This window comes from Monodon monoceros, unplaced genomic scaffold, assembly GCF_005190385.1.
Source record: "Monodon monoceros isolate NGI ecotype Baffin Bay Population unplaced genomic scaffold, NGI_Narwhal_1 Super_Scaffold_2, whole genome shotgun sequence".
Lineage (NCBI taxonomy): Eukaryota > Metazoa > Chordata > Mammalia > Artiodactyla > Monodontidae > Monodon > Monodon monoceros.
Window position 1 is genome coordinate 59,030,689 of NW_021703776.1, and position 25,096 is coordinate 59,055,784.

Consider the following 25,096-nt stretch of genomic DNA (forward strand, 5'->3'; position numbering starts at 1 on the left):
AATTCCCATTTTTTTAGGCTAGCTCCATTCAGCTTCTTTTTACTTGGTACCCACCTCCTGAAACATGCAAAAATGGAGTATATGTGTTTATGTGCCTTTTCCCTGGAGAAAGGGATTCGCTGAAAGATTCTCACAGGGATCAGTGGATCGTAAGCAGCAGGTGTTACTTAACGTCATAAACATAAACTGAAAATGAAATATAAAAACAGTATTGCCTAATGCTTGAATTCCCACAGCAAACCTCTAGCAAGCACATACAAATTATACTTTTATCTTAAACTCAGTGCCCAATAAAGTGCTACCAACGTTCACTTAACATCCCTTTGGACTGAGGCTGGATTCGACGTGCTGTTGGAAAGCACAAAAGATCAGAATCCATAGAGGGGCAGCCGGCCCTGTATAATCTTTGAATAATCAACCCCAGGTCTAGCAAGCCCTAGAAATAGAGTGGAAAATGCAAAGAGCTTGCTCTCCCAGGAGTTGTCCAGGAAAGAATTGGCATCCAAGCACAGTAGACAAGCACAGACAGAGGAAGTAGTGATCCCTCCAACAGCAATACCTTGGAGATACTGAGCCCAATTTGAGAGAACACAGCTCACGGACTGAAATTTTCCTCTAGCGCCCTGGTTCTCAACGCTTCGTGTGTATCGGAAGCACCTGGAGGGCACGTTCAAGCACAGATTGCTGGTCCCACCCCCCAGAGTTGCTGATTCAGGGGGTCTGTGGTGGGGACCCAGAATCTACATTTCAAACAACTTTCCAGGTGATGCCAGAGCTACTGGGTCACCAACCACACTTTGAGACCCACTGCTCTGGAACCTTGCTACTCAAACAGTGCTCTGTGTGCTTCAGCACCCATCACCTGGGAGCCTCTGAGACATTGATCTAGGAGGCCTTCTGGCTCAGGGGTCACTTTTAGCATTCGGTTAGTATGAACTGGCCCCTCACTATCTGACTGGGCTTGGCTGAACTGATCATAGCTTGTATAAAGCTGAGACCCTGAACTCACAAAGAGCCACTCAAGGTGCAGACACCTTCCTCTTCACATACCTGCTTTTTTATTGTCATAACTGGACATGGGTGGCCAGGGAAGGAGTTAAAGTTAAATGGCTATGGTTAAATTCACCCTATAATCTACTCCTGACACTTGTTAGTGTCCAGACCTTGGTAACTATCACAACCCCAGTTATGCGCCGAGTGTATCTTCTCGGTCTACATCCCCACAGCGTTGTACACCCAGGTCACAGGCATCTTCTTCTCGAAGCATTCCTAAACAGACTCAGTCCATTATCATCTCTGAACATCCAGGGGTGTTTTCTGAGGGCCTGGGATTCTGTGCCATTCATGTGGCTACAAATCTCAGACTGCCTTGAGACACACCTCTCCTTCTGTCATCTTAAATTGATCTTAAAATCTTGCATTGCTCAATTTTCTGTCTTCTCCCTGCAACCAGACTAAAATCTCTTTGAAGTTTTTGAGCTTCTTCATGTGCCCACAGAGTCTAGCACAAAGCAGATATGCAGTAACTCTCGTTGCCTCATAGGTTGATGAACTTGAGAAGATACATCAGAGGCTTTGAAGAAATTTTTTTAAAAAATTCTTTTCTGTCGTCCCTTAGAAATCAACTGTTTAAATGGTGGTATTTGCCAGTTCTATAAACCCCCTGCCATAAAGTCAATGATAACTCAAAATGCAAGGCTATGAATGAGGCATAAAAGGGACATTATTTTTCATTGTTAACTCTTCATTTTTAGGATTTCTATTAAGCACGGAGGTAAAAATACTGGGACAACTGTCAAAACATAAGCTCAAAACTTGTTGTTATTCTATCCATTTCATTCTGTTGATCAAGAGAAAACTGATTATAAATATAAGGCTTTTCCCTCCTTTTCTCCAGCTCAGGGAACCTGCTCCTTCTGAGTTTATAATAACCAGGAAGCGTAAGGAAGGGTGAGGAAGGTATAAAGGCAATATGGCATCAAAGGGGTGTCACAAACAGACCTGTCCATCAGCTGGAAGAAGCTATGGGCCACGGAGGTCTCTATGTGCAATTTCTCCCTACAAAACCTACAAAATGTAAAAACCTCGATTCCTTTTTATAGGATGTGACATGTGGGAAGCTCTCTGGAGGTCACCCAATCTAGGCCTCACATCGGACAAGTGACAAGTATCCACACTGAAGACCAAGACCTCCAGCTCCCAGCCCAATCGTCTTTCAATCAAGCCATTACCCTATTGCATTTCAGTATTTCAGAAAAAAGGAAGCCATTTCAGAACGTTGTTTCATTCCCACCCACCGTCTACTTTAGTCATTCTTTCCAAACTCAGTCGTTGATCAGCCACTACGTGCCAGGCACACAGCCCCTGGTGCTTGTGACGCAGTAGTGAACAAGCCGACAGAGACCCCCATCCTGCCGAGCTTACATGTCCGCTTCCCTCTGTTACACTGTGGCTGGAAGGGGAGGGAAAGGAAGAAAAGATGACCAAGACTTAGAGGGGAAAGGAGGGAAGTGATTTCTGTTCTTTTTTCCTTTATCTTGTATGTATTTTTAATATATTCTTTTTATTTTTATATATTATTAGACAGATACATTTCAAAGACCATAAGCTTCATCCATTTAAAAGTGTAGTTCAGGGGTCTTTAGTATATCCATAAAGTTGTGCAACTATCACCATAATCTAAATTTAGAACATGCCAACCACCCAAAAAGAAGCACCATATCCATTAGGACTCACTCCCCATCCTCCACTCCAACCCCAGGCAACCACTAATCTACTTTCTGCTTCTATGAATTGGCCTATTCAGGATATTTCATGTAAATGGAATCATACAATAAATGACCTTTTGTGTCTGACTTCTTTCACTTAGTGTAACGTTTTCAAGATTCATCATGTTATAGCAGGTATCAGTACTGAATTTTTTTTATTGCTGAATAATGCTCCGTTGTAATCTATTCTTTTTTCCATCACCTCCAAGTTTATATCAAAAGGCACAAGTCTTCTTTGGAAGGACTGTGTTAGGAAGTATGAGGTTTGGAGGTAGATAAATCCCATCCCCACACCCCACCTGCTCTGGGCAGTTGTTTCAAAGAATCACCGGGCAGTACCTGACCAGATCCATCCCCAGTAAGGCTTCCGTTTCAGCGGCTGGCTCTCTGGCATTGATGGCTTCATTGGCTATGCACACTCCATGTTCATTGGCTCCCATTTCTGCCCCCCAAAGCCAGGCAGGTCTGCTTATCACGATGGCATGGGTCCTGGGAACTTGGTCGATTGAAATGTAAGTGCACTAAAAAATGAAGACAGGAAAGAAAGGGCCATCACCTGTCAGGTACCACTTAGTTTTCACCTTGGTACTTACATTAAACCACCACATCGGTTACAAACAGAGCCGAGAAATAAAAGGCCTTGGGAACACCCAGACTTAAAAGACACCACACGTCTCAAAGCAGCTCAAAGGTTTCGCCAGTGAGTTTCAGTCTTGTCACTCACTCAGTTTTCTGTCTCTTTGGTTCAGGCCAATCTGTGCATAATGTTTACATCTACAGCAGCCCACCTTCTCGAACCAGGTATTCAAGCAAGCTCTGCCCTGAATATTCTGTATCTAGCCTTTTCAATGGGCACAGATGGCCACCAGCATTTTAAACAAGCATAGCTATTCATTTGCAAAATTCCTTCTAGATCAGTGGTTTTCAAACTTTTTAAAAGTTATAGAGTCCTATCTATAAAAGAAACTTTACCTAGATGCCTAACATAGAAAGCAGATAAAAGGAAAGATGGTTTGTCTGAAGAAAAGAGGTCCCCTAAGCTTCCTGCAATGATCCCTAGGGCTCCCTGGAACACAGTTTGACAACCCACATGATTGCTCTAGTGGTAGAAAAGAGAAAATGATAGTGATACTTTACATTTAACTAACGCATTAAATGTACACTCTCTTATCCATTGTGCTTCCTGGTCTGTCCCATTTGATTTCCCACACTAAGCCCATGAGGTGGACAAATAAGGAAACAGTCCCAGAGAGGCATATTCCTAACTGCTGTCACAACTGCAGTACATAACCACTTAGAGCTGTGTCTTACTTCTCCAGGCTGCTGTGTCTTTACCTGGAAAATGAATGAGCTAATCTAGATCAAGCTACTTCTTTCCAGGTATTGATATTTTTAGCCTCAGAACACTTCCTCCATACAAACTCTTACATAAAAGCATAAAGACAATAAAACTGGTCAAAGTGTATTGAGGTGAATGGAAGAACAGGCATGGGACTGGGGATAGATAACTCAGAGCCTTTCCCCTCCCCATACCGGGCCCCTGGGAGGACTCGGCTAGAGCAGTTGGAAAAGCACTAAACTAGGCTGTCCACAGGAGCCTCCTGACGCTGACATGCTAGCAGTCTATGACACACATACTCTTCCCGTGGAAGCTGCAGTGTGGAACTCAGGGCTCTAAATTACACAGAGCTTTTCAGCTCTCAGGGGAGAAATTTATCAGCCACAGCAGCCATTTGCATTTTAAATTGGGCACCTGAAAGCACTGGATCAACTGCAGCCTTAGATAATTTTTTTGATTCAAGACCCACTTATATGGACTGAATGCAGCCCAGAAAGCTACTCTGCATTGATTTTCCATAATCTCTAAACCTCAGGTAAGAGCTGAAATGCACACTCACTGATCACGTGACATCCGTATCTTCACGATCCACGTTAGGTATTGCTCTGCACTGGGATAATGTTATTTCACTTGGTAAGTATTTGTAAACTGAAAGCTAATTAAACCCGGAGGTTGTCAAGAGACTGTTGAATTTTTCATGGCAAATTGATAGTAAAATATACTCTTGAAATGTTTTCCCCTATTCAGTTCCCGAAAGTTATTTATTGTCTTAAAAAAATGATTCTTTTACAGCAAAAGGCTGGCCAAGGCGGTAAACAAGCTACGGTCCTCTGTGCTCTTCTAAATGGAATTGAAGTTTATATGTTAGAATTGTACTATTTCATGCCAAAAGCAGCATTGATCAACACTTTCCAAAACCCCTGTACCCACTGAGGTCCAGTGACAAACTCTATCTTGAAAAGACTAAGTAAATAGGCAAGGAATCTCAGGTTCTTAAGCACAGATTTATCATAAAGTATTTTTTGTAAGGACAGGAAAAAAGCAAAATAGGAAATGAGCTTTTTATTTGCCCTCAAATTCATTTTGACACATTTGTTCCCATTTCACCAAGTATCTACGGAGCACCGACCACACACAAGGCATTTCGTGCTAAGTGCTGCTGGCAGATAAATCAGTGAGGAGACCCGTCTCTGTCCCTTCAGTTGGGAAAGAAGGAGAAGGCACATACGCAGACTACGACCACAGGCCAACTTCAGTAAGTGTCACTGAGGCCTGTATGCACTGCATCTCGTCCCCTCCTCCCACCTCGTACTCTGATCGACACGATCCTGCCCTTCCTTTTCCTTTCACTGTTCCATGCCATTTTGACCCTTCCAAAATACTATATAACTAACTGACGTATCGTACGTGCTGTTTATGTATGCTATCTCCACCAGCTAGAATGTAAGCGCTATTGAGAGATTACAGAAGGGAAGGAGGGAGAGATCTTTGCTGTTTAGTTCATGACATATCCCAAATCTGGTATATAGTAGGCATCAATAAACCTTTTTTTGAATGAATGAATGGATAAGTGAATGAACGAATGAATAACACAGGTCGGAGGGAGCATAATAGAGGTTCAAAGGAAAGGGAACACAACCAAGTGGGCAGAGGTTTTATCAAGTGAGTGACATTTAGGTTGATCTTGAAAAGTAGGCCAGACATCGAGGTATTCCAGACAGAGGTAAGAGCCTGAGAAGAGACAGGTGGGGATGTCAAAAATGTGTTCACGGTTCAGGGAGGTCCTCCACCCTGCCACTTAGGGGAGCTACGATGGCACTGAGTCACAGGACTGCAAAAGCTCAATAAGTACTGACAGATAAAAATGTTGAACACTGAATGCAAAAGACCATATGGTCTCTGTGGGAGTCCAAAATACATGCAGCCAACCTGACACTTTTCAGGCCAAACTTAGAATCATGAGGAAGGAAGGAGATCCCCAACTAGCCAGATGGGCTAAATCAGCACCTCCCAAGCACCAGGCTGCAAGCTGATGCCCCAGATCTCCTCACAGGCCACAGGGTCGGGGAACGGGAGGTGGATGGGTGTGCACCCCAGCCTTAGTGAGCCTATAACACATGCCCCTCGGGGCATCTTTGTCATGGACCACGGAAGTCTGGGCCTCACAAGGGCCCTTCTGTGGCTGCAATTCACACATGGCCCACTGGGTTTGAAATCTGTCTAATGACACCCAGGTGTAGGAGGGAGTAGGGAGGATGGACACACTTGTCTCATAGAGATCGGTTACTTAAAATCCCAGTTTGGGAGCAAGCCTCACAAATAAGGAACATTTACACAAGATGTAATGAGTTAAACGTTGTAAAGTCAGCCATCTAGAACATGAACTCTGCAGGCAGTCATTTTCTTAAGTAAAATTCACTGACACTCACAGTTTCCACATTATTAACAAGGCAGAGAAAAAGTGGGATTTGAGGTAGCAGGAAAGGTGTCTCTGGGGAAAAAAAATCCAAAAGTACCTGAAGTTTTCTCTCAGCCTGGAAAAACAGTTTAGTTCTAAAGTCAAAAGTCCTAGCCAAGTTTCTATGAGAAAAAAAGCAAAGAGAAAACGTTCACCACTCAGAAGATCAGTCTTTACAGGGACAGTTCAGGCCTCACTTCAGTGATTAAGCTGTTCAAGGGGGCTTCAGAAAAAGAGGAGCAGTTCGTCTTGCTGCCCCATGGCCACACCCACCCAGCCTTTAATAAAACAAATCTGTCAGCTAGTGTGACTTCTGGGGGCCAAGGCCACACAGCAACATAAGAATGCCCAGGGCAGGGGGCGTGGTGAGGCACACTTGTAAATGTCAGCCCTGCCTAATGCTAATCACTGAGCTTTTAAAAGTATTACCTGCACTGAGCTTGTCGCTCTCAGGTGGCTCCTGGGGACATATGCCAGGTTGGAGGATGGAAAGATAAACCTTGACGAGGCCCCGGAGACAAAAACAAATGACAATTCTTGTTCAGGGCAAACCCTTTATTATTTTGTGTGATGGTGTCCAAAATGAAAAGCAAAATCAGCGTCATGCTGTCGCCTACCCCTTGCACATTCCTGCACACACTATTTCTGGATATCACCCAGTGAAAGTGGAATAGAGACACTCACACAATAGACGTTTCAATTAATGAAATGCAACCATTGTGCCTTTCCTACTGTGCTCAGATGGTGAACACAACCCTGGCACCACCAGCGAAAACCACCGTGAAATGAGTTGATGAGTCAGCCAGACTTCTTAGGGTGGGAAACAAAGGCAGGGAAAATGGGATGCTTCGGGGAAATAGTTTTAGTTTTAGAAAATTTGTGACTCTAAAGCAGCACTGCTAATTATCACTGAGGTTGTTCCTTTTTTAATTGTTTTATTCCAGTGTCCTGCCTGCTACTTGACTTTTGAAAATGTGCCCTTAAGGCTCATATGAGTCTAAACAAAGACAAAAGAAGATGCTGACCACACTTTAGAAGAGCTGCTTTTTATTCCCCTGAAGCTGTAAGATCTTTGAGGATGGACAATGCAAAGGCCTGGCGTCAGAAACAGGATTGGGAAAGGGGACGTGATGGAAGGAAGCCCCCTGCCGAGCCACTCTCCCACGGAGCAAGGGAGACGCTCTGACCCCACAGAAGGCTGGGGACTCCTGCTCCTGGGGCTGAAGAGAAGAAAACAGGAAAACAGGAAGAAAGACACACCATCTACTTAGTGGCCATGGAGCTCTGGTCAGATTTCTTTGATTCCAGAATGACTTGTGCTCTCCTGCTGTAGGGGATAATCTTCAGAATTAACATTCAGGACCCACTCCCTGCCCCACCATGTATACACCTACTCCAAACACCACAAATACAGCCACCACCTAAACAATGCTACTAACAACACCACCAGCTATCATTAATTGGTAATTTTCTATTCTTCTTGCAAATATTTTCATTGGGGAAGAAAAGGGAAATGATCTACTAAAAACCCACCCCAATTGTGAAAGTTGTATAACCTTGCTGAGGGTACTAATCCCACACTGAACTTCGTACAGTAGAAAATAAAAATAAATTCAAACTGACTTTCAAAGAAAAGGAAACAATGAATTCTAAAGGAGAGAAAAATGGAGGTGAGGTTTAATATATAATAATAAGAGAATCTTTCAAAAAACATAATGTATCAAACCTGACTTGGCTATCAAGAATTCTGTCTCGGGCTTCCCTGGTGGCACAGTGGCTGGGAGTCTGCCTGCCAATGCAGGGGACGCGGGTTCGTGCCCCGGTCCGGGAGGATCCCACATACCGCGGAGCGGCTGGGCCCGTGGGCTGTGGCCACTGGGCCTGCGCGTCCGGAGCCACCTGTGCTCCGCAACAGGAGAGGCCGCAATGGTGAGAGGCTCGCGTACCAAAAAAAAAAAAAAAGAATTCTGTCTCCATAAATTGTGGTATAATTACTCTCTTGGGTACCAAGTATGACTCATGTAAACTGTAGTTGAAATCCATTGTTCTTCCAGGAAAATATTCTAATGTTGGATCCATTTTTTTCTTAAATAGAAGGTTTAACCATTTAAGAATAGACCTATACCCATCCATGAGCACAGATGCACATCCACACACACACAAATGCACCCATGCACACACAGAACATCATAATCCAGGAAATTATTCATCTGATTCTTCAACGCCCCTACCCACAGGGAGAAGCAGGGCCTGAGGCAAAGGGAGACGAGTTCTGTGATGCACAGCGTATAGCATCCTCAGAGAGGACACAGGGGATTTCACAGTTTGATACATACTTATCCATCCTACCCTGCAACCAAATGAGGAGTTGTTAAAAACCCAGAATCCACAGAAGAAAGACTAAAGAACAGAAAATAAAATGTTCCAATCTGCCAGCTGTGCATCTGAACAAAAATGTGCAGTGTAATTTTAGAAACTGAGGAACTCTGTGCTGGAGGACCCCATTTCTTATTCCTCCATCTCAAGCAAAGTGAACTGGACATAGAGTAGATGACAGATGGACAAGCAGACCGATGGACAGACTGAGTGAAAGATGAAGGGTAAGAAAGGGGACGAACTGGAAGAGAAGACCACCTGGTAGGATGGACCAGTTGGAAGGGTGGGTAGGTGGGCAGATGAGCAATCACAGTGACTCTTTTTTTAAATGAAACCTCCATTTAAAAAAAAAAACCCACAATTTTATTTATTTATTTTTTTCTTTTGGCCACGCCGGATGGCATGCAGGATCTTAGTTCCCCAACCAGGGATTGAACCCGTGTCCCCTGCAGTGGACATGGGTTTGAGCCCTGGTCCGGGAAGATCTCACATGCCACGGAGCAACTAAACCTGTGTGCCACAACTACTGAGCCTGCATTCTAGAGCCTGCGAGCCACAACTACTGAGCCCACATGCCACAACTACTGAAGCCCACAACCTAGGCCAAATGAGTTGAAAATTTATGTCCATACAAAAACCTACGCACAAATTTTACAGCAACTTTATTCAAAATTGCCAAAACTTGGATGCAACCAAGATGTCCTTCAATAGGTGGATGGAAGAATAAATTATGGTACATCCAGACAATGGAATATTATTCAGAGCTGAAAAGAAACATTCTATCAAGCCTGGAAGAGACATGAATGAATCTTAAATGTATATTAGTAAGTGAAAGAAGCCAATCTGAAAAGGCTACATACTATATGATTCCAACTATATAACCTTCTAGAAAAGGGAAAACTATGGAGACAGTGAAACGATCAGCGGTTGCCAGGGGTTAGGGGAAGGGAGAGATGACCAGGCAGAACACGGAGGATGTTTAGGGCAGTGGAACTACTCTGTATGACAGATACATGATATTAGAAACTGTCAAAACCCATAGAATATATAACACAAAGAGTGAACTTTAATGTAAACTACTGCCTTTGTTAATAATAATGTATCAGTACAGCCTCATCAATTGCAACAAATGCACCATATTAGGACAAAATGTTAATAATAGGGGAAACTGGGAGGCAGGGGGTTGGGGGGAGTTGAGGGGTTATATGAGAACTCTCTGTACTTATACTCAATTTTCTGGAAACTTAAATCTGCTCTGAAACTGTCTATTAATTGAAAAGAAAAGAAAGAAAAGTGAGCAGGGTGCCAATCAGGAAGAGTTGTGAATGGCATACAAATCAGCCTGGACTCTCATCCTATAAGCAACCAAACATTTTTAAACAAGGCAATGACAAAGCTGTGATCTGGAAAGAAAATTCTGGTGACGCTGCAGGGAACAGAATTCAGGAGAAAGAGACCTGGGCACCAATAAGCAGATTAAAGCCGAAGGGAGATGGGGGTGGGTGTGAATGAGCTGGGAGCCGTGGAGTGGAGGTGGGGACACAGGAGAGGAAGCAACAAGACGCAGTGACAGCCACCCCCGTGCATCCACAGAGAAGTGGGAAAACGGGGGTCAACGCTTCTGTCTGGTTTCTAGATTAAACGATGCGGCAGTCAATAGCGCTGTTAGGGGAACAGATGAGATGGGGAAAGTGAATTTGGTTTTGGATCCGTAGAGTTATTTTACCTGCAGAGTGTGGATGTGGAAACGTGCAGAGGCAACTCAGAACACAGATATCCAACTCAGAAAAAAGGTCAGGGCTGCCTTAGGGACTAACTCTGGTATGTATCAAGCTGCACTTATTTATGCAAAGGGACATAATGTAACCTATAGTGTATTTGAGCATTAATATACCATAGGTTAACTAGTGAAAGGAATCTAGTCTATTTCCTAAAATGACTGTAACCGTGAGTAAAATACAGACTTATTTAACCTATTCCCCAAAAAAGAAAACAAATGTTTTCTAAAATATTTATTTCAGCCATATTTATAAAAGGCTTTGTACAATATTGTAGTTACTATGGCTACTAAAAAATGACCCCAAATCTAGTGGTGTAAAACAACCGTTTATTATGTTCGTGAATTTGATGAGTCAGGAATCTGGACAGGGCACAGAAGGGATGGTGTGTCTCTACTCCATAGAGCCTGAGGTCTGGAATCACTGAAATGTCATTCACTCACACATCTGGCAGCTGGCACTAGCTGTAGGCTCTCCATGTGGGCCCAACCCCATGGTCTGTGTACATGGGTGTTTGGGTTCCCCCCAGCATGGTGCCTGGGATCTTAGGGCTAGAGTTCCAAAAGAGGGAGATGAGTGGAAGCTGAATCCTTTTATGACCCAGCCCTGGAGGTCACACAGCATCACCTCCGTCACGCTTCACTGCATGATGCCATCGGAAGTCCTCACCAAGATTCGTGGCAGGGGTGGGGGGGGGGGCATAAACCCTCCACTCCATGGAGGCGCGTCTATCACACTGTGAGAAGTACATGTGGAATGGGATTTCGTATAGCCATCTTTGGGAAATTAAATCTGCCCACATGAAAATCAAAGTGTTGCTTCAGTTTTGCATGACTCTCTGGGAAAAAGAAACATTTAGGGAAGACAGACAGGGAAGGTCAGTAACAACGCAAACCAAGCCAACTTCATCCATACCGAGCCCACTCTGTTCCAGGAACAGAAAGAAACATTCAGATGCAAACAACATGGACATTCAAACATTACTGAATACCCATTTAAAAGCTAGCATGAGCGCCAGAGAACCTAGCACTCTTTTCTGCCTGTATGAAAGGAAGGTCCCACTGAAGCTTAGGGGCTTGGACCAAGTTAGTGGTGCAACACGAGAGGCAAGTGGTTCTGGCGAATATCCTGTGGGAGCCAGTCTGCCGCTGCCTCGACCACAGACTCATGCACTCTGCCTGTTCGTCTCAGTGTCTCTGTTGAATTCACCTCGCATAAGCAGCTCCTTGTGGAGTTCTGTTGCTCTGGTGATGCTTAATGCTTTTAAAGGATCGAAACAGATAAAGATTCAGGTAAGAAAATGAAATACGCACTGATGAATACTCACTTAAAACCTAGCACAGTCACCAGAAAAATCAGTTTATTTTGTAAAGCATAGAACATCAAAGAATACAGATGAGGTCAGGGGCAAGAGTTTGTTAATCTACTAGCTCCCATTTTTTTCATCCAAATTCTTCATCCTTCAACAAACAATTACAATTTAAACACATACAACTAAATATACCATAACCAAGAAGTTTAGTCCATGAATGCAAAGATGGTTCAACTTATCATTAAATAGGAAGAAAAAAATCAGGGGATCATCTCCATAATCACTGGAAAGATCTCTAACAAAATGTCACACCTATTCTTGAGGATTTACAAGCAATCAAAGTATGAATTGATGTATACTTTTCAACATGACAAAGCTACATAAATCTCTGTTCCCAAACCAGCATCTTACTTAATGTGGAAGCACTAGAGGCTGTCCCCCACCTCAGGTCAGGAACAAAGGCAAAGATATCCATTATCTCCCTCACTATTAATACTGAATCCAAGCTATAAGCCAAACAAACCAGAAAATAATTAGAGATGTAAGAACAATCAAACAACCTCTATTTGCAGGTTTTATAACAACATACCTGGAAAACCCAAGAGAATCAAGAATAAAAGCTGACACAACCAATAAAAGAATTTAGTAAAAGAGCAGAATGTAAAACTAACATGAAATAGCCATCATGAGAGTTTGACAACACACTCTGGGAATATGAACAAACAGGCACCGTCTTACATTGCTGGTGGGAACGCAAAATGGTACGGTACACCAGCTATGAAAGGAAATTTGACCATATCTAACAAAATTACCTATTTACATACCCTGTGACTCAGAAATCCCATTTCTAGGCACCTATTCCAAAGAAATACTGACTAAGCACTCAAAATAAGAACTGGTGGATAATTTTTAACATGATAAAAATATATAAACCGAGACAAGATACTGTGACAGATGCACAAGGCTATTATTCACTTCAGCACTATTTGTAAGAGCAAAAGACTGGAAACCAACCCAAATGTCCAGCAATATGGGACCGATTAAAGTCTGATTACATCCACAGAATGAAATACTACACAGCTGTAAATGAGGGATGAAGAATCTCTTTAGAGACCAGATGGAGTGACCTGCAAGATACAGTTTTAGTTGAAAAGAGCAAAGTGGAAAAAAGTGTATATAGCATGCTACCATTCATCTAAGAAGAGAGGAAAGGGACTGGGATAAATATTCATATGGATATGTATGTGTGTGTGTAGTTTATTCCATATATTAATATATAATTTTTTAAATGGAAGGATAAACCCCCAAACTTCCAAAACATGATAACCTATAGAAGAAAAAGGCAATGGAGTGAATGATACAAAGGCAGAAGCCAGACTTCTATGAATATACCTTATTTCATAGATTTGACTTTGGAATTGTGTAAATATTTTACTTAAGTATAAAACATGGGCCATAGCAACGAATGTAGAATTCTCCATGTCACCCTGTTTTTAAGGCTATGAACAAACCTGAATGGAAACAGGAATCAACAGAACCCACATGACAGTTCTGACTTGTGAGCAGGCTTCCAGGTTAAGACATCAAGGTGCTGGACAAAGCCAGAGAAAGAGGATACATGTTAACTGAGAGACAGTAACACGTGACTTACCTCAGCCTTGCTCTCAGGTTCATGATCAGCTGCCGAGAAATACACAATCTCTTGCACTTCATCCCTGGGCCGAGCTGAATTTTTCCCAAATACCACCAGACCGTCCTTCGCACGTGGCGGGAAGGCCACAAAACAGTAACTTGGAGGAGCTAAAGCCATCCTGAAAAGAGAAAGAATGGAAGCAGGCCTAACATGGAACATTCCACCGGTGAGTTCTTCAAACATATTTCACCCACTAAGAGAGCTCTAGTATTGAACTGTGTGCAGCGAGCTCATTAAGAGAGCCCAGCTGGGGCTCCCCTGGTGGCGCAGTGGTTGAGAGTCCACCTGCCAATGCAGGGGGCACGGGTTCGTGCCCCAGTCCGGGAAGATCCCACATGCTGCGGAGCGGCTGGGCCCGTGAGCCATGGCCGCTGAGCCTGCACGTCCGGAGCCTGTGCTCCGCAACGAGAGAGGCCACAACAGTGAGAGGCCCGCGTACCAAAAAAAAAAAAAAAAAAAAAAAAAAAAGAGAGCCCAGCTGGCAAATAAAGGTGGGGTGTCTGGAGTAGAATCACAAAACCACTGACACCAGATATTGTTTAGTACTCTGTGGGAATACAGGATCTCAGGTTCGCAACAGACCGCAGTGACAGCCAAAAGTGCAAGGACGCAGGAGAATGGAAAGGTTATTGTTCCAGGCAGAAAACACACATGCTGCCATCTGTCACAGCAATACAAAAATAAATAAATATACTTTGTAACAGTGCACTACTGAAGTGCCTCTGATCTAGAGATGCATGGCTGCCATATGATAGTTTTTGGGGTGCTCATGGGGAAATGGGTCTGGAAATAAACTGAAAGATACCCCACTCTTTCATATATATCTTTCTCTACCTCAATGACATAACACTCAAGCACCTTTTGGCTTTCCTCCCGCCCCTCTAACTGCTCCTGGGCTGGCTAGTTCTCTTCTACTTGGCCATCGAGCATCCTCACTGCTTGGCCCTTCCTTCCTCATTTAATGCTCTTTTCTTTCTGGGAAAACTCATCCATGCCCAGAGCTTCGCTTGTCATTTACGAACCAGTGACCTACATATATAATTCCAGCTCAGTTCTCTCCTTGAGCTCCTGACCCACAGACCAGCCTACCTGATATCCAAAGCTGAGTTCATCATTTTCCCTAAACTGGATCCCTTCCTAAGGTTCCCTGTCTCAGCAGCCAGCTTCATCATCCATCCCACTGGAGCATCAGGAACTATCCTTACCATCTGCTTCTCCATTAAAATATAAATAAGAAGTAAAGCAATATTCTCAGAAAAGCAACTGGGATTCAAAACTCAGCCTCGTCACCTACTAGCTGTGTGACCTTGAGCAAATCACTTTACCACTCTGAGCCTCATGGATTTTTGTTTTTTGGGTTTTTTTTTTTTTTGTGGTACGCGGGCCTCTCACTGTTGTGGCCTCTCCCGTTGCGGAGCACAGGCTCCGGACGCGCAGGCTCAGCGGCCATGGCTCACGGGCCTAGCCGCTCCGCGGCATGTGGGATCTTCCCAGACCGGGGCACGAACCCGTGTCCCCTGCATCGGCAGGCAGACTCTCAACCACTGCGCCACCAGGGAAGCCCTGAGCCTCATGTTTTGCCCCAGCCCACAGATGTATCATGAGCATCAAATGAAATGATTCTTGAGAACATATTTTGCAACTTGTAGAGGCTACGTGAGTATACGAGATATTTTCTTTGGGTTTTGACCACTCAAATAGAGCAGTGTCTCAAAATTTCTGTTGAGGAAGCTAATCAAAATCAACTCCCCTCACTCATTACTGGACCAGTTATCAAGTCACAGAGTCAGCAACATTCTACGTTTAGAAACATCTTTGTGAGGAACTATATTGCTACGTCTACATCCAGGCTACTTCAGGGTAGTCTGTGTACACACACCCCAGGCTGCCAGAGTTCTTCCTGGCAGTGCTTATGACAGGTCCCTCCCCAGGGCACAGAGAAGTAGGTAGTCCATAACTCTGCAAATAATTCCCTCCTAGCTCAGGAAAATAGCCCCTAGCCCCTTTGGGGGAAAGAAAAGGCAAGAAAATAAAAGAGACTCCAGTTCTTCCTCCTCTTAACCTTTCCCATTTTCACAAAACCACATTATCTTCAAACTTGAGGGGTAGAGAGGAATAAACCAAGACTCTGTATGTGTAAGGAAGACCTACAATAATTATAAGATAAAATGCCTTTATAGAGGATTCCTAGAATTTGGAGGTGGGAAGAATTGCTGGCTGAGCCAAATCAAGTTAAACAGACCCAGAAGAAGGTAAGATCGGGAAAGAACGCGTTGTCCTGTGTTTGTATGACTCTCGTATGTAATAGGACTTCCCTTCTGCCCCCGTTGTGGGGCCATGTCAAAAGTGCTGGTGTCTGATCTACGAGCAGAACCTTACTTTACTCGATCCTTAAAAACAGTAAGGCTTCCCTGGTGGCGCAGTGGTTGAGAATCTGCCTGCCAATGCAGGGGACACGGGTTCGAGCCCTGGTCTGGGAAGATCCCACATGCCGTGGAGCAACTGGGCCCGTGAGCCACAACTACTGAGCCTGCGCGTCTGGAGCCTGTGCTCCGCAACGAGAGAGGCCACGACAGTGAGAGGCCCGCGCACCGCGATGAAGAGTGTACCCCGCTCGCCGCAACTAGAGAACGCCCTCGCACAGAAACGAACACCCAATGCAGCCAAAAATAAATAAATAAATAAAAATTTAAAAAAAAAACAAACAGTAAAAATCTGGGACTTCCCTGGTGGTCCGGTGGTGAAGAGTCCACCTTACGACGTGGGGGACCCAGGTTCCATCCCTGGTCAGGGAACTAAGGTCCCACACACTGCGGGGCAACTGAGCCCGCGTGCCACAACTACAGAGCCCACGCACCCTGGAGCCTGCGCGCCGCAACCAAAGAAGAGAAAAACCCGCACACCACAGCAAGAGAAAAGGCCACGCACCACAACGAGGAGCCTGCACGTCGCAACGAAAGATGCCGCATGCCTCAACGAGGATCCCACATGCTGCAACTAAGACCCGACACAGCCAAAAATAAATTAATAACAGATAAATCTTTTTTTTTCTTTCTTTTTTTTAAACATCTTTATTGGAGTATAATTGCTTTACAATGGTGTGTTAGTTTCTGCTGTATAACAAAGCAAATCAGCTATACATATACATACATCCCCATATCCCCTCCCTCTTGCGTGTCCCTCCCACCCTCCCTATCCCACCCCTCTAGGTGGTCACAAAGCACGGAGCTGATCTCCCTGTGCTATGCGGCTGCTTCCCACTAGCTATCTATTTTACATTTGGTAGTGTATATATGTCCATGCCACTGTCTCACTTCGTCCCAGCTTACCCTCCCCCCTCCCTGTGTCCTCAAGTCCATTCTCTATGTCTGTGTCTTTATTCCTGTCCTGCCCCTAGGAGTTTTTGACTAGCACTTATTCTTCAGCTTGGACATCTGCTTGGTCAGCAGGTCATCTGAGTCACTTGACCATGACGAATACATAGGCAAAGGAAGCCCAGGGATATGTGGGCCCAGAGAGGCTGGCTTTTCTGCTGAATTTGGGGAATGATTGGGAATGCCAGAAGGGAGCAGAATTTTTATGTCATTTTTTTTAATGTTAGATGAACCCATAAACTGTGTATCACAACCTGTAGCAAACTAGCCAAAGCCAACTGTCCATTACTTTTCCTGGATCACCATTCTACACAATGACTAGCCTCAGAGATGACTTCGCTGGATCCTCGTCTGCTCTCTAGATCAGTGCTGTTCAGAACTTTCTACAATGACGAAAATGTTCCATCTCCACTGTGTAATACGGTGGCCACCAGCCTCAAGTGGCTATTGGCGTGTAGTTAGTGTAATTAAGGGATTAAATTTTTAATTTTATTACAAATTTTAATTCATTTCAATTTAAATAGCCACAGGTGGGTAGCAGAAATCCTACTGAACAGAGCAACTTTACAACTTCCCAATAAACCCAGAAATGAGGACTTTCACATTGAGGTTTCCAATGACCCCAAAAGTATTTATTTGTAAAGTCCTCCACTTATTCTATGACAAATCGTGCTATCACCCACATAAATTGAATTAGTCAAGAGGAGGTAGGACAATGCTACAAGACTGAGAAAAATAAACACAGGAAGTGGATACTGAACTCATCAGGTGAACAGAGTTTAAGCAAAGCTCTTTTCTCCAGAAGCTAAAGGTGATCATAGCCCTAGAGGACAATTCCATTTCCCTTGATGGGAAGCTCACATTCCTGACTCTGAATATACCCGGAAGGTGGCCCTCATTGCTACCTGGAAACCCCTTGTGTACTTTGTCTGGTCAATTCCTCTCTTTAACTCCTAAATGCACTTTTGAGACCTTCACTTCTCTTCAAACTTCCAACCACTTCCTCTAAGTAGATACCTTACCTTATAGTCCACAAAGGACAGATGGGTGGGGGAGTGAGACTATTCCAGAGGGAGGCTATGCAGGTTTGAAGGCCCTGTGGCTGGAGAAAGGGGAAGGAGCCATTACATCCAATAGCCAGTGTGGCTGAGCCAGAGGTAACAGGGAAGAGGCTGGAGATGCAGGGAGAGAGGCTAGTTCATGTTGGGTCTTGAAGGCAACAGCAGGGACTTTAGTGTCTGTCCCATAATAAACACTAAAGCCACTGAAGGCTTTTAAGCCAGGTTTTAGGAAGGAAATGGAGCCAGTGCACACAGATAGCTTTTCAAAGAAGTTTGGCTGTGACAGGGAGGAGACAGCAGTAGATGGAAGGGAGTTCCATTTCTGTGTATCTACTCTAAGGAAATGATCAGGAATATGGACAAGATTCATGCACAGAAGTGTGCATTACAGCGGTATTTATACAGGTGAAAAACTGATGGAAACTTAACTGTCCAGCATCAGAGAAGTGGCTAAAAATTTATGCTACAACTATATGGTAGAATACTATAAAACCATTAAAATGTTTGTGAAGAGTTTTTAATTGCATGGAGAAATGGTTTGGGGAGGTGGGGGGGTGTCCAAAATAAATTATCTTAGGGCTTCCCTGGTGGCGCAGTGGTTGAGGGCCCGCCTGCCGATGCAGGGGACGTGGGTTCGAGCCCTGGTCCAGGAAGATCCCACATGCCGCGGAGCAGCTGGGCCCGTGCGCCATGACTGCTGAGCCTGTGCTCTGGAGCCCGTGAGCCACAACTACTGAGCCCACATGCTGCAATTGCTGGAGCCCGCGTGCCTGGAGCCCGTGCTCCACAGCAGGAGAGGCCACCGCAGTGAGAGGCCTGCCCACCGCGATGAAGAGTGGCCCCTGCTCGCCGTAACTAGAGAGAGCCCGCGAGCAGCAACAAAGACCCAATGCAGCCAAAAATAAATAAATAAAATAAATAAATTTATTTAAAAAAAATTATCTTAACTACATGAAAATATGCATAGAAAAAGACCAGAAGTGGTAGCCTGACCACTAAATTCTTTCTGGTTTTTTTATATTTTCCTTTGTTTTCAATTTTCCTACAAGTATTTATACTTATATAATCACACACAAAAGATTAAAAAAAAAATAAACCCAGGGGATATTACCGATTTAGGAATTTTATTTTAAGGAAAAAATTTGGCTCTATTTCAATGTCTCAACATCTAAAATTTCAAAAGTGGCAAATTCTTATTTGAGTTATAGTTAGGACAAGTTTTTTATTCAGCATTATTATAGTTATTCTCTAGTACTTTGTTTTCCTTTTTTTTTTTCTTTACAGCCTGCCCAATTCAGAGTTACTCAGGGAGTACACAAATTTTCATTACTATTATTTACACAAATAGCGGGCAGGCCTCCTGCAGTCGCCTCCTTAAACAGGAAAAGAAAAACTGGCCCATCAGAAAGCCAATTTTCTGCTCACCCTGAGATGAAATTCTTTTGAAACTAATTCCAGGAATCTCAATTTTGTTCCCATTATTTGTCAAAATACTGGCTAACATACCAGATTAAAAAATCTGAAAAGTTAACTCATCTATATACTGTATAAAACATGCATTTTGAAATCTCTGTTTACAGGATTTTTTCTAAACTGTTAAATCATTCATGTATGACACAAAAAACCGACTTTACCATTTTTCTCCCTTTCCCTCTATAATCTTATACAGCATTATGAAATGTCATCATCTCTTCCATGAAGAAAAATAAACTAAAATTTAATTAACTCCCAATCACACATGCTAATGCAGAAATTTATTACATAGACTTTTTTTATCATTTATATTCAGCTTTGGAAAACAGTATAACCATTCAATAATGAATTTTCTGTAACTACACTCTACTTAACCCAGCATTAAAATCAGTGAACAAAGCTTACTCGGAAATAAAGCCATGACTGATGGCTTTTTTCTTAACTTGCTTGCTTTGAGGCACAATTCTGAAGCTGTCTTCTGAACCACAGGGATCCAGAGGTGGGGATGTGGGTACAGGGTTATACTACAGGCCTAAAACTGAACCCAGGAATGTCTATAGCAGTGTTTTCCAAATTGCATGTTGTGGCCCTTTTGTGGGTTATGAAATCAATATAGTGGACGAGATCAGCATTTTTTAGAAAAGAACGTGTGCATCTCACATAGTAAAAGTAAGCGCTCGTACAAGAAACTTTAAGTTCAGATATACACATATAAGTATCTGTATGTACTGGGTTGAAATATAACTTTTCTCTCTTACTATGGTTTTCAAGTAAAAATCTTTAAAAGCAACAGGCTTAAAGAGCAAGTCTACTGAATAGGCTTCTTTGTGGTAAATACCAATTAGGATGCTTGCCAGGTTAGCAATAAACTAACAGTTCCAATTAATGAAACACTCCAATTTAACCCCCACAGACAATTAAACTTACAGGTATGTCCTAGGAAGTATTTGTTAAGAATATTTCAAAGTACGTTTATCTGTACTTTATGCTAAGTAGAATAAGCCAGTCCCCAAAACGCAAATACTGTGTAATTTCACTTATATGAGGTCCCTAGAGTAGTCAAATTCATAGAGACAGAAAGTAGAATAGTGGTTACCAGGGGCTGGAGCAGGCAGGGGTGGGAGTGGGGAGGAGGACAGAGAGTTAGCTGTTTAATGGGTACACAGTGTCAGTTTTGCAGGATGAAAAATTTCTGGGGATGGGTTGCACAACAATGTGAATGTACTTAATGCTACTTGAACTTTACACTTAAAAATGGTTAAGACAGGGGCTTCCCTGGTGGCGCAGTGGTTGAGAGTCCACCTGCCGGTGCAGGGGACACGGGTTCGTGCCCCGGTCTGGGAGGATCCCACATGCCGCAGAGCGGCTGGGCCCGTGAGCCATGGCCGCTGAGCCTGCGCGTCCGGAGTCTGTGCTCCGCAATGGGAGAGGCCACAACAGTGAGAGGCCCGCGTACCGCCAAAAAAAAAAAAAAAAATGGTTAAGATAGTAAATCTTATGTTACGTGTATTTTTACCACAATTAACATTTTTTAAAAATCAAATAGCCACTTGTGGCTCAAGGCTACAAAACTGGACTGGACAGCTTTAGATATCGTGCTATCAGCTGTGGTAAAGTACCCCTAAGCTCAATTTCTAACCATCACTGTCCTTATCAAAGTCCTTTCAGGATTCATGACTTCCTCTTGGGAATTACAACTCCAGAGTCCCTGGAGCTCACAGCACAGGAGCTGCATCTCCCAACATCCACCCTCCGACTGGTGACAGGAGGCTGGGTACAGGCTTGGGGGGCTGGAGCACTGCACCCCTGTAACTAGGAGACTGCTTACAGAATGTCTAGACAAGGAGGGAGGAAGCTGCATGGGAAAGAAGGTCTTTGTCCTCAAGTTCAGTGAGTAGTTATTGAAGGGCATGAATGCTCCAAGCCAAGTAGGGGTTTTCTTTGCCTGAATGCCAAACTGCCCTGCCCTTTTATCTCAGTGAAGCTGCAGAGGCCCTCATTAGTCACCATACCCAGTAATAAGGAAGCCTTGAGTTGCCTGAGAGGAAGAAAATGACTGTCTATATAAGCTATAGGCTTATTAACTCTTGCAAATAACTGTGACAAAGTACCTTTACTTGCACAAAGAAATGAAACCCAAATGTCCTTACTCTCCACGCTCCCAGCTTTACTGAGAAGATTGGGTAAGCTTAAAGCCAACGTCTATGAATTACCTCCTTCCAGAAAAGCAAAGAAGAATGTATTTTATTATATTTTATTATGCTATATTACTTATCGATAAAGTCACTTTTCAAACTGTTGACATTCCCACTGAACTGAAAACAGGACAAATGATACTCACTTATAAATTTATTTTCCTGTCCTATATCTGCTATTGAGATAGTAAAGAATAAATAGGTGTTTGGAAAAGGAATTATCTACCTGAATTGAGATGTAAATGCCAGCTGATGAAAGGTACGTAAATTAGCTCAGACTCATCAAGCTCTGCTTGAAAAAAAGAAAGCTTCTTCTGTTTCACTGAAAGCTCAAGATAGTAGAGCATAAAGCTTTAGGGCTCCACAGCCAGTGATTTCCAGCTTCAAACATTCTATGCCTTGAATGAGGAACTACCTAATGGAAGAACGACCACATAGGGTATTAAGTAAGGAAGCAGGTTTTGCAGGCAACCTGGGTTCGAATCTCAGCCCCAGGTTACCGGTCTGTAACAGGGATAATGACAGGGTTGCGGTGAGGTTCAAATGAGCTGAAACATAGTGCTCAGAATGCTGTCTGGGACACAGTAAGGACGCATCACCGTGAGGGTGAAGAAAGTTACATGATGAAGGCTGTTCCTTTGTCAAGGTCTGATCTGAACAGATGAGACTTCAGAAACTTGGCTTTTTACAGTATCTAAAGGCTCTCTCACCTTTTGAAGATGTGCTCCATTGTCACCTGATGTCTTTTAAGAGCTGCTTACTATTCCCTTTCTCTAAGGCCAAGGGCAACACCTACCTCTGACAGCTGACTCAGGCAGTCTTCAATGCCACTCTTCTGCAGACATACTTCCTAGCAGCATGGGGAGGTACGGGGGTGGCAGGCTGCACATTCATTTGGTTTGGTCCAGAGCACTGGCCTAAACAGTGTGGGGTTTTTTTTTTAAATCAGAATTAGCAGCTAACATTTTTAAATCTAGAGATTTTCCACAGAAAATCAGATGCTTATCGTCTCTTGAAAACTCAAAAGACCTAGCAACACTGGATCCACATGACAGCAGGATTGGAGCTGAGGGGGGCTCCTGCCACAGTCCTCTCCACTTCCCAACACTGAGGCCATTGGAAGCGCTGCCTATCATCACCCTTGGGCTGTTGCTTTTTTTGTTCTTTCTTTTTTCAGGGTCAGGTCAATTGTGCTCATTTACAATGCCTGGTTGGCCCTGTAGCCCCATGTGTAGAGAGGCAAGAGAAGGACATACTTTAGAGACAAACAGACTCTTGTTCATATCCTGACTCCACCCACTAACCGTGAGAAACAGACAGGTTATGAACTCTCTCTGAGCCAGAGTTTCCGCATGTGAAAATGGGACTGATCCTCCATACACAACACAGCACACATATTTATCTGAGATCGTATGGAAAGTACCTAGTCCTGTGGCCGTATACAGTGGGATGCTCAATAAATGTTCCTTTTCCTCCCTCCTACTACTCACTGGGGATGGGTGTGCCACTTTTGCACCAATCCCTACTATGCTCCTTCACCATCTCACCAATGGTTTGCCCCTGGCTCATCAGACACACTCACGTTCCAATGTGCAACTAAAATGTGCTTAAAGGATCAGACTGGAATGGTGGAGCCTCTAGATTGAACCATCAGTTTACAGAGAATACAAATGACACCATGGGGATGAAATCAGCGGAATCTAGACTATGAGAAATTCTATAGGACAAATCTGATTTCTTCAACAAAAACTGCAAGAAAAAAAAGATGAAGAGACAAAGTTACTTAAGAGATGTATCAGCCAACTGCAATGAGTGGAACTTATTTAGATCCTGATTTAAACAAACTGTACAAAAATTTTATGACAGTTGAGGGGAATTCCCTGGCGGTCCAGTGGTGACGACTCTGCACTTTTGCTGCTAATCCCTGGTCGGGGAACTAGGATCCCGTGAGCCACGCTGCGTGACCAAAAAAAAAAAAACTATAATATTCCTAATATTTGGAGTTTCCTGGTGCCTAGTGGTTAGGATTCCAGGCTTTCACTGCTGTGGCCCAGGTGCAATACCTAATTGGGGAACTGAGATCCTGAAGGCCACGGAGCGTGGCCAAAAAGTAAATTTAAAACAAAAGACAGTTGGGAAAACAGAAACGCACTGAATATTTGATGATACTAAGGAATTATTGTTAATTTCTTAGATACAATGATATTCTATTTATGTCCGAAAAAAGGAGCCTATATTTTTAGAAATACATACTGAAATATTTCCATGTGAAATGATATAATGAAAGTAATCCAGGGTGAGGAGAAAAGGTGGGAAATTCAGATGAGACAAGATTCTCTAGGTAATAAAAATAACTGAAGCTGAGTGATGGGTACATAGTGGTTTATCATACTGTTCTCTTTACTTAAGAAGTAATGCATATGATAAGATGTTTAAAATTCTTTTAAGGTTAGAAATAGCACTGGACTGATCTAATATAGGAAATGCTTTCTTGGAGTCATAACTTATAAGTAAGTTATTTGGGGGCTCAGATATCTCTTTGAGGAAGGATTACTGGGGGCAGGGAGGATGGGGAAGGATTTCAGTTGGCTTGGTATATTAGCGCACTGGGGGAAGAGGCAAGCCCCTGGTTTCCTCTACTTGCTATATCTCTTTCCCTCAAGTTTTAAAACGCCTGTCTCTGCTCTTTAGACTATCAGCCCCATGAGGGCAAGGACATGTATGTAAATCCTTATTTCCCCTGACACCTCGCGCAAAGACTGGCACATAATAAGACCTCAACAAATGTCTGTTGAACAAATGAAGGGGAAGGGGTATCGATATTTCATCTTCAATGAGAGAAAAGGAGCAGGAAAATCTGATTCTGACAAGGTGCTCCCAAGCTGTGGTTCAATACATGGGATTCACATTTGACCACACATCAAAATGATGGTCTGAGGAGCAGATTCCTAGACACCCCCTCCTTGGAGATTCTGATTCAGTGGGTCTGAGCTGAGTTCCCAGGAAGAATATTTTTAACAAACGCCCGGGTGATTCTGATGCAGTCAGTTCAGACTGGTGTGGAATATCCAGTTATAGGTTATTAAACCTCTTTGCTTCTCTAAAGTAGTATTCATTTTTTTTCTGCCCAGCTTTCTTTTTTTTTTTTTTGAGTGTGGAAACTTTCAACACACTCATACAAGAGTACAATAAGCTCCCTTAAGGCAAGGGCCATCAACTTTCTGCCATCTTGCTTCTCAATTTTATTTCTAAGGAAACCATTTAATTTT

At 43.3% G+C, this 25,096-nt stretch overlaps 1 protein-coding gene across 3 annotated transcripts in view; it reads right to left on the bottom strand.

The window, feature by feature from the left end:
- The window catches only part of SCRN1 (secernin 1), a 54,274-nt gene that overhangs the window by 20,719 nt on the left and 8,459 nt on the right, over positions 1–25,096 (bottom strand). For 2 of the 3 annotated variants that reach the window (XM_029233693.1, XM_029233692.1), the window contains exons 2-3: positions 13,683–13,842; positions 3,108–3,289 (exon numbers count right to left, since the gene is read on the bottom strand). In XM_029233693.1, the coding sequence (XP_029089526.1) occupies positions 3,108–3,289; positions 13,683–13,841 (341 nt within the window). In that variant the 5' untranslated portion in view covers position 13,842. The remainder of the gene's footprint in view (positions 1–3,107; positions 3,290–13,682; positions 13,843–25,096) is intronic. The other variant, XM_029233694.1, reaches the window with a different exon arrangement.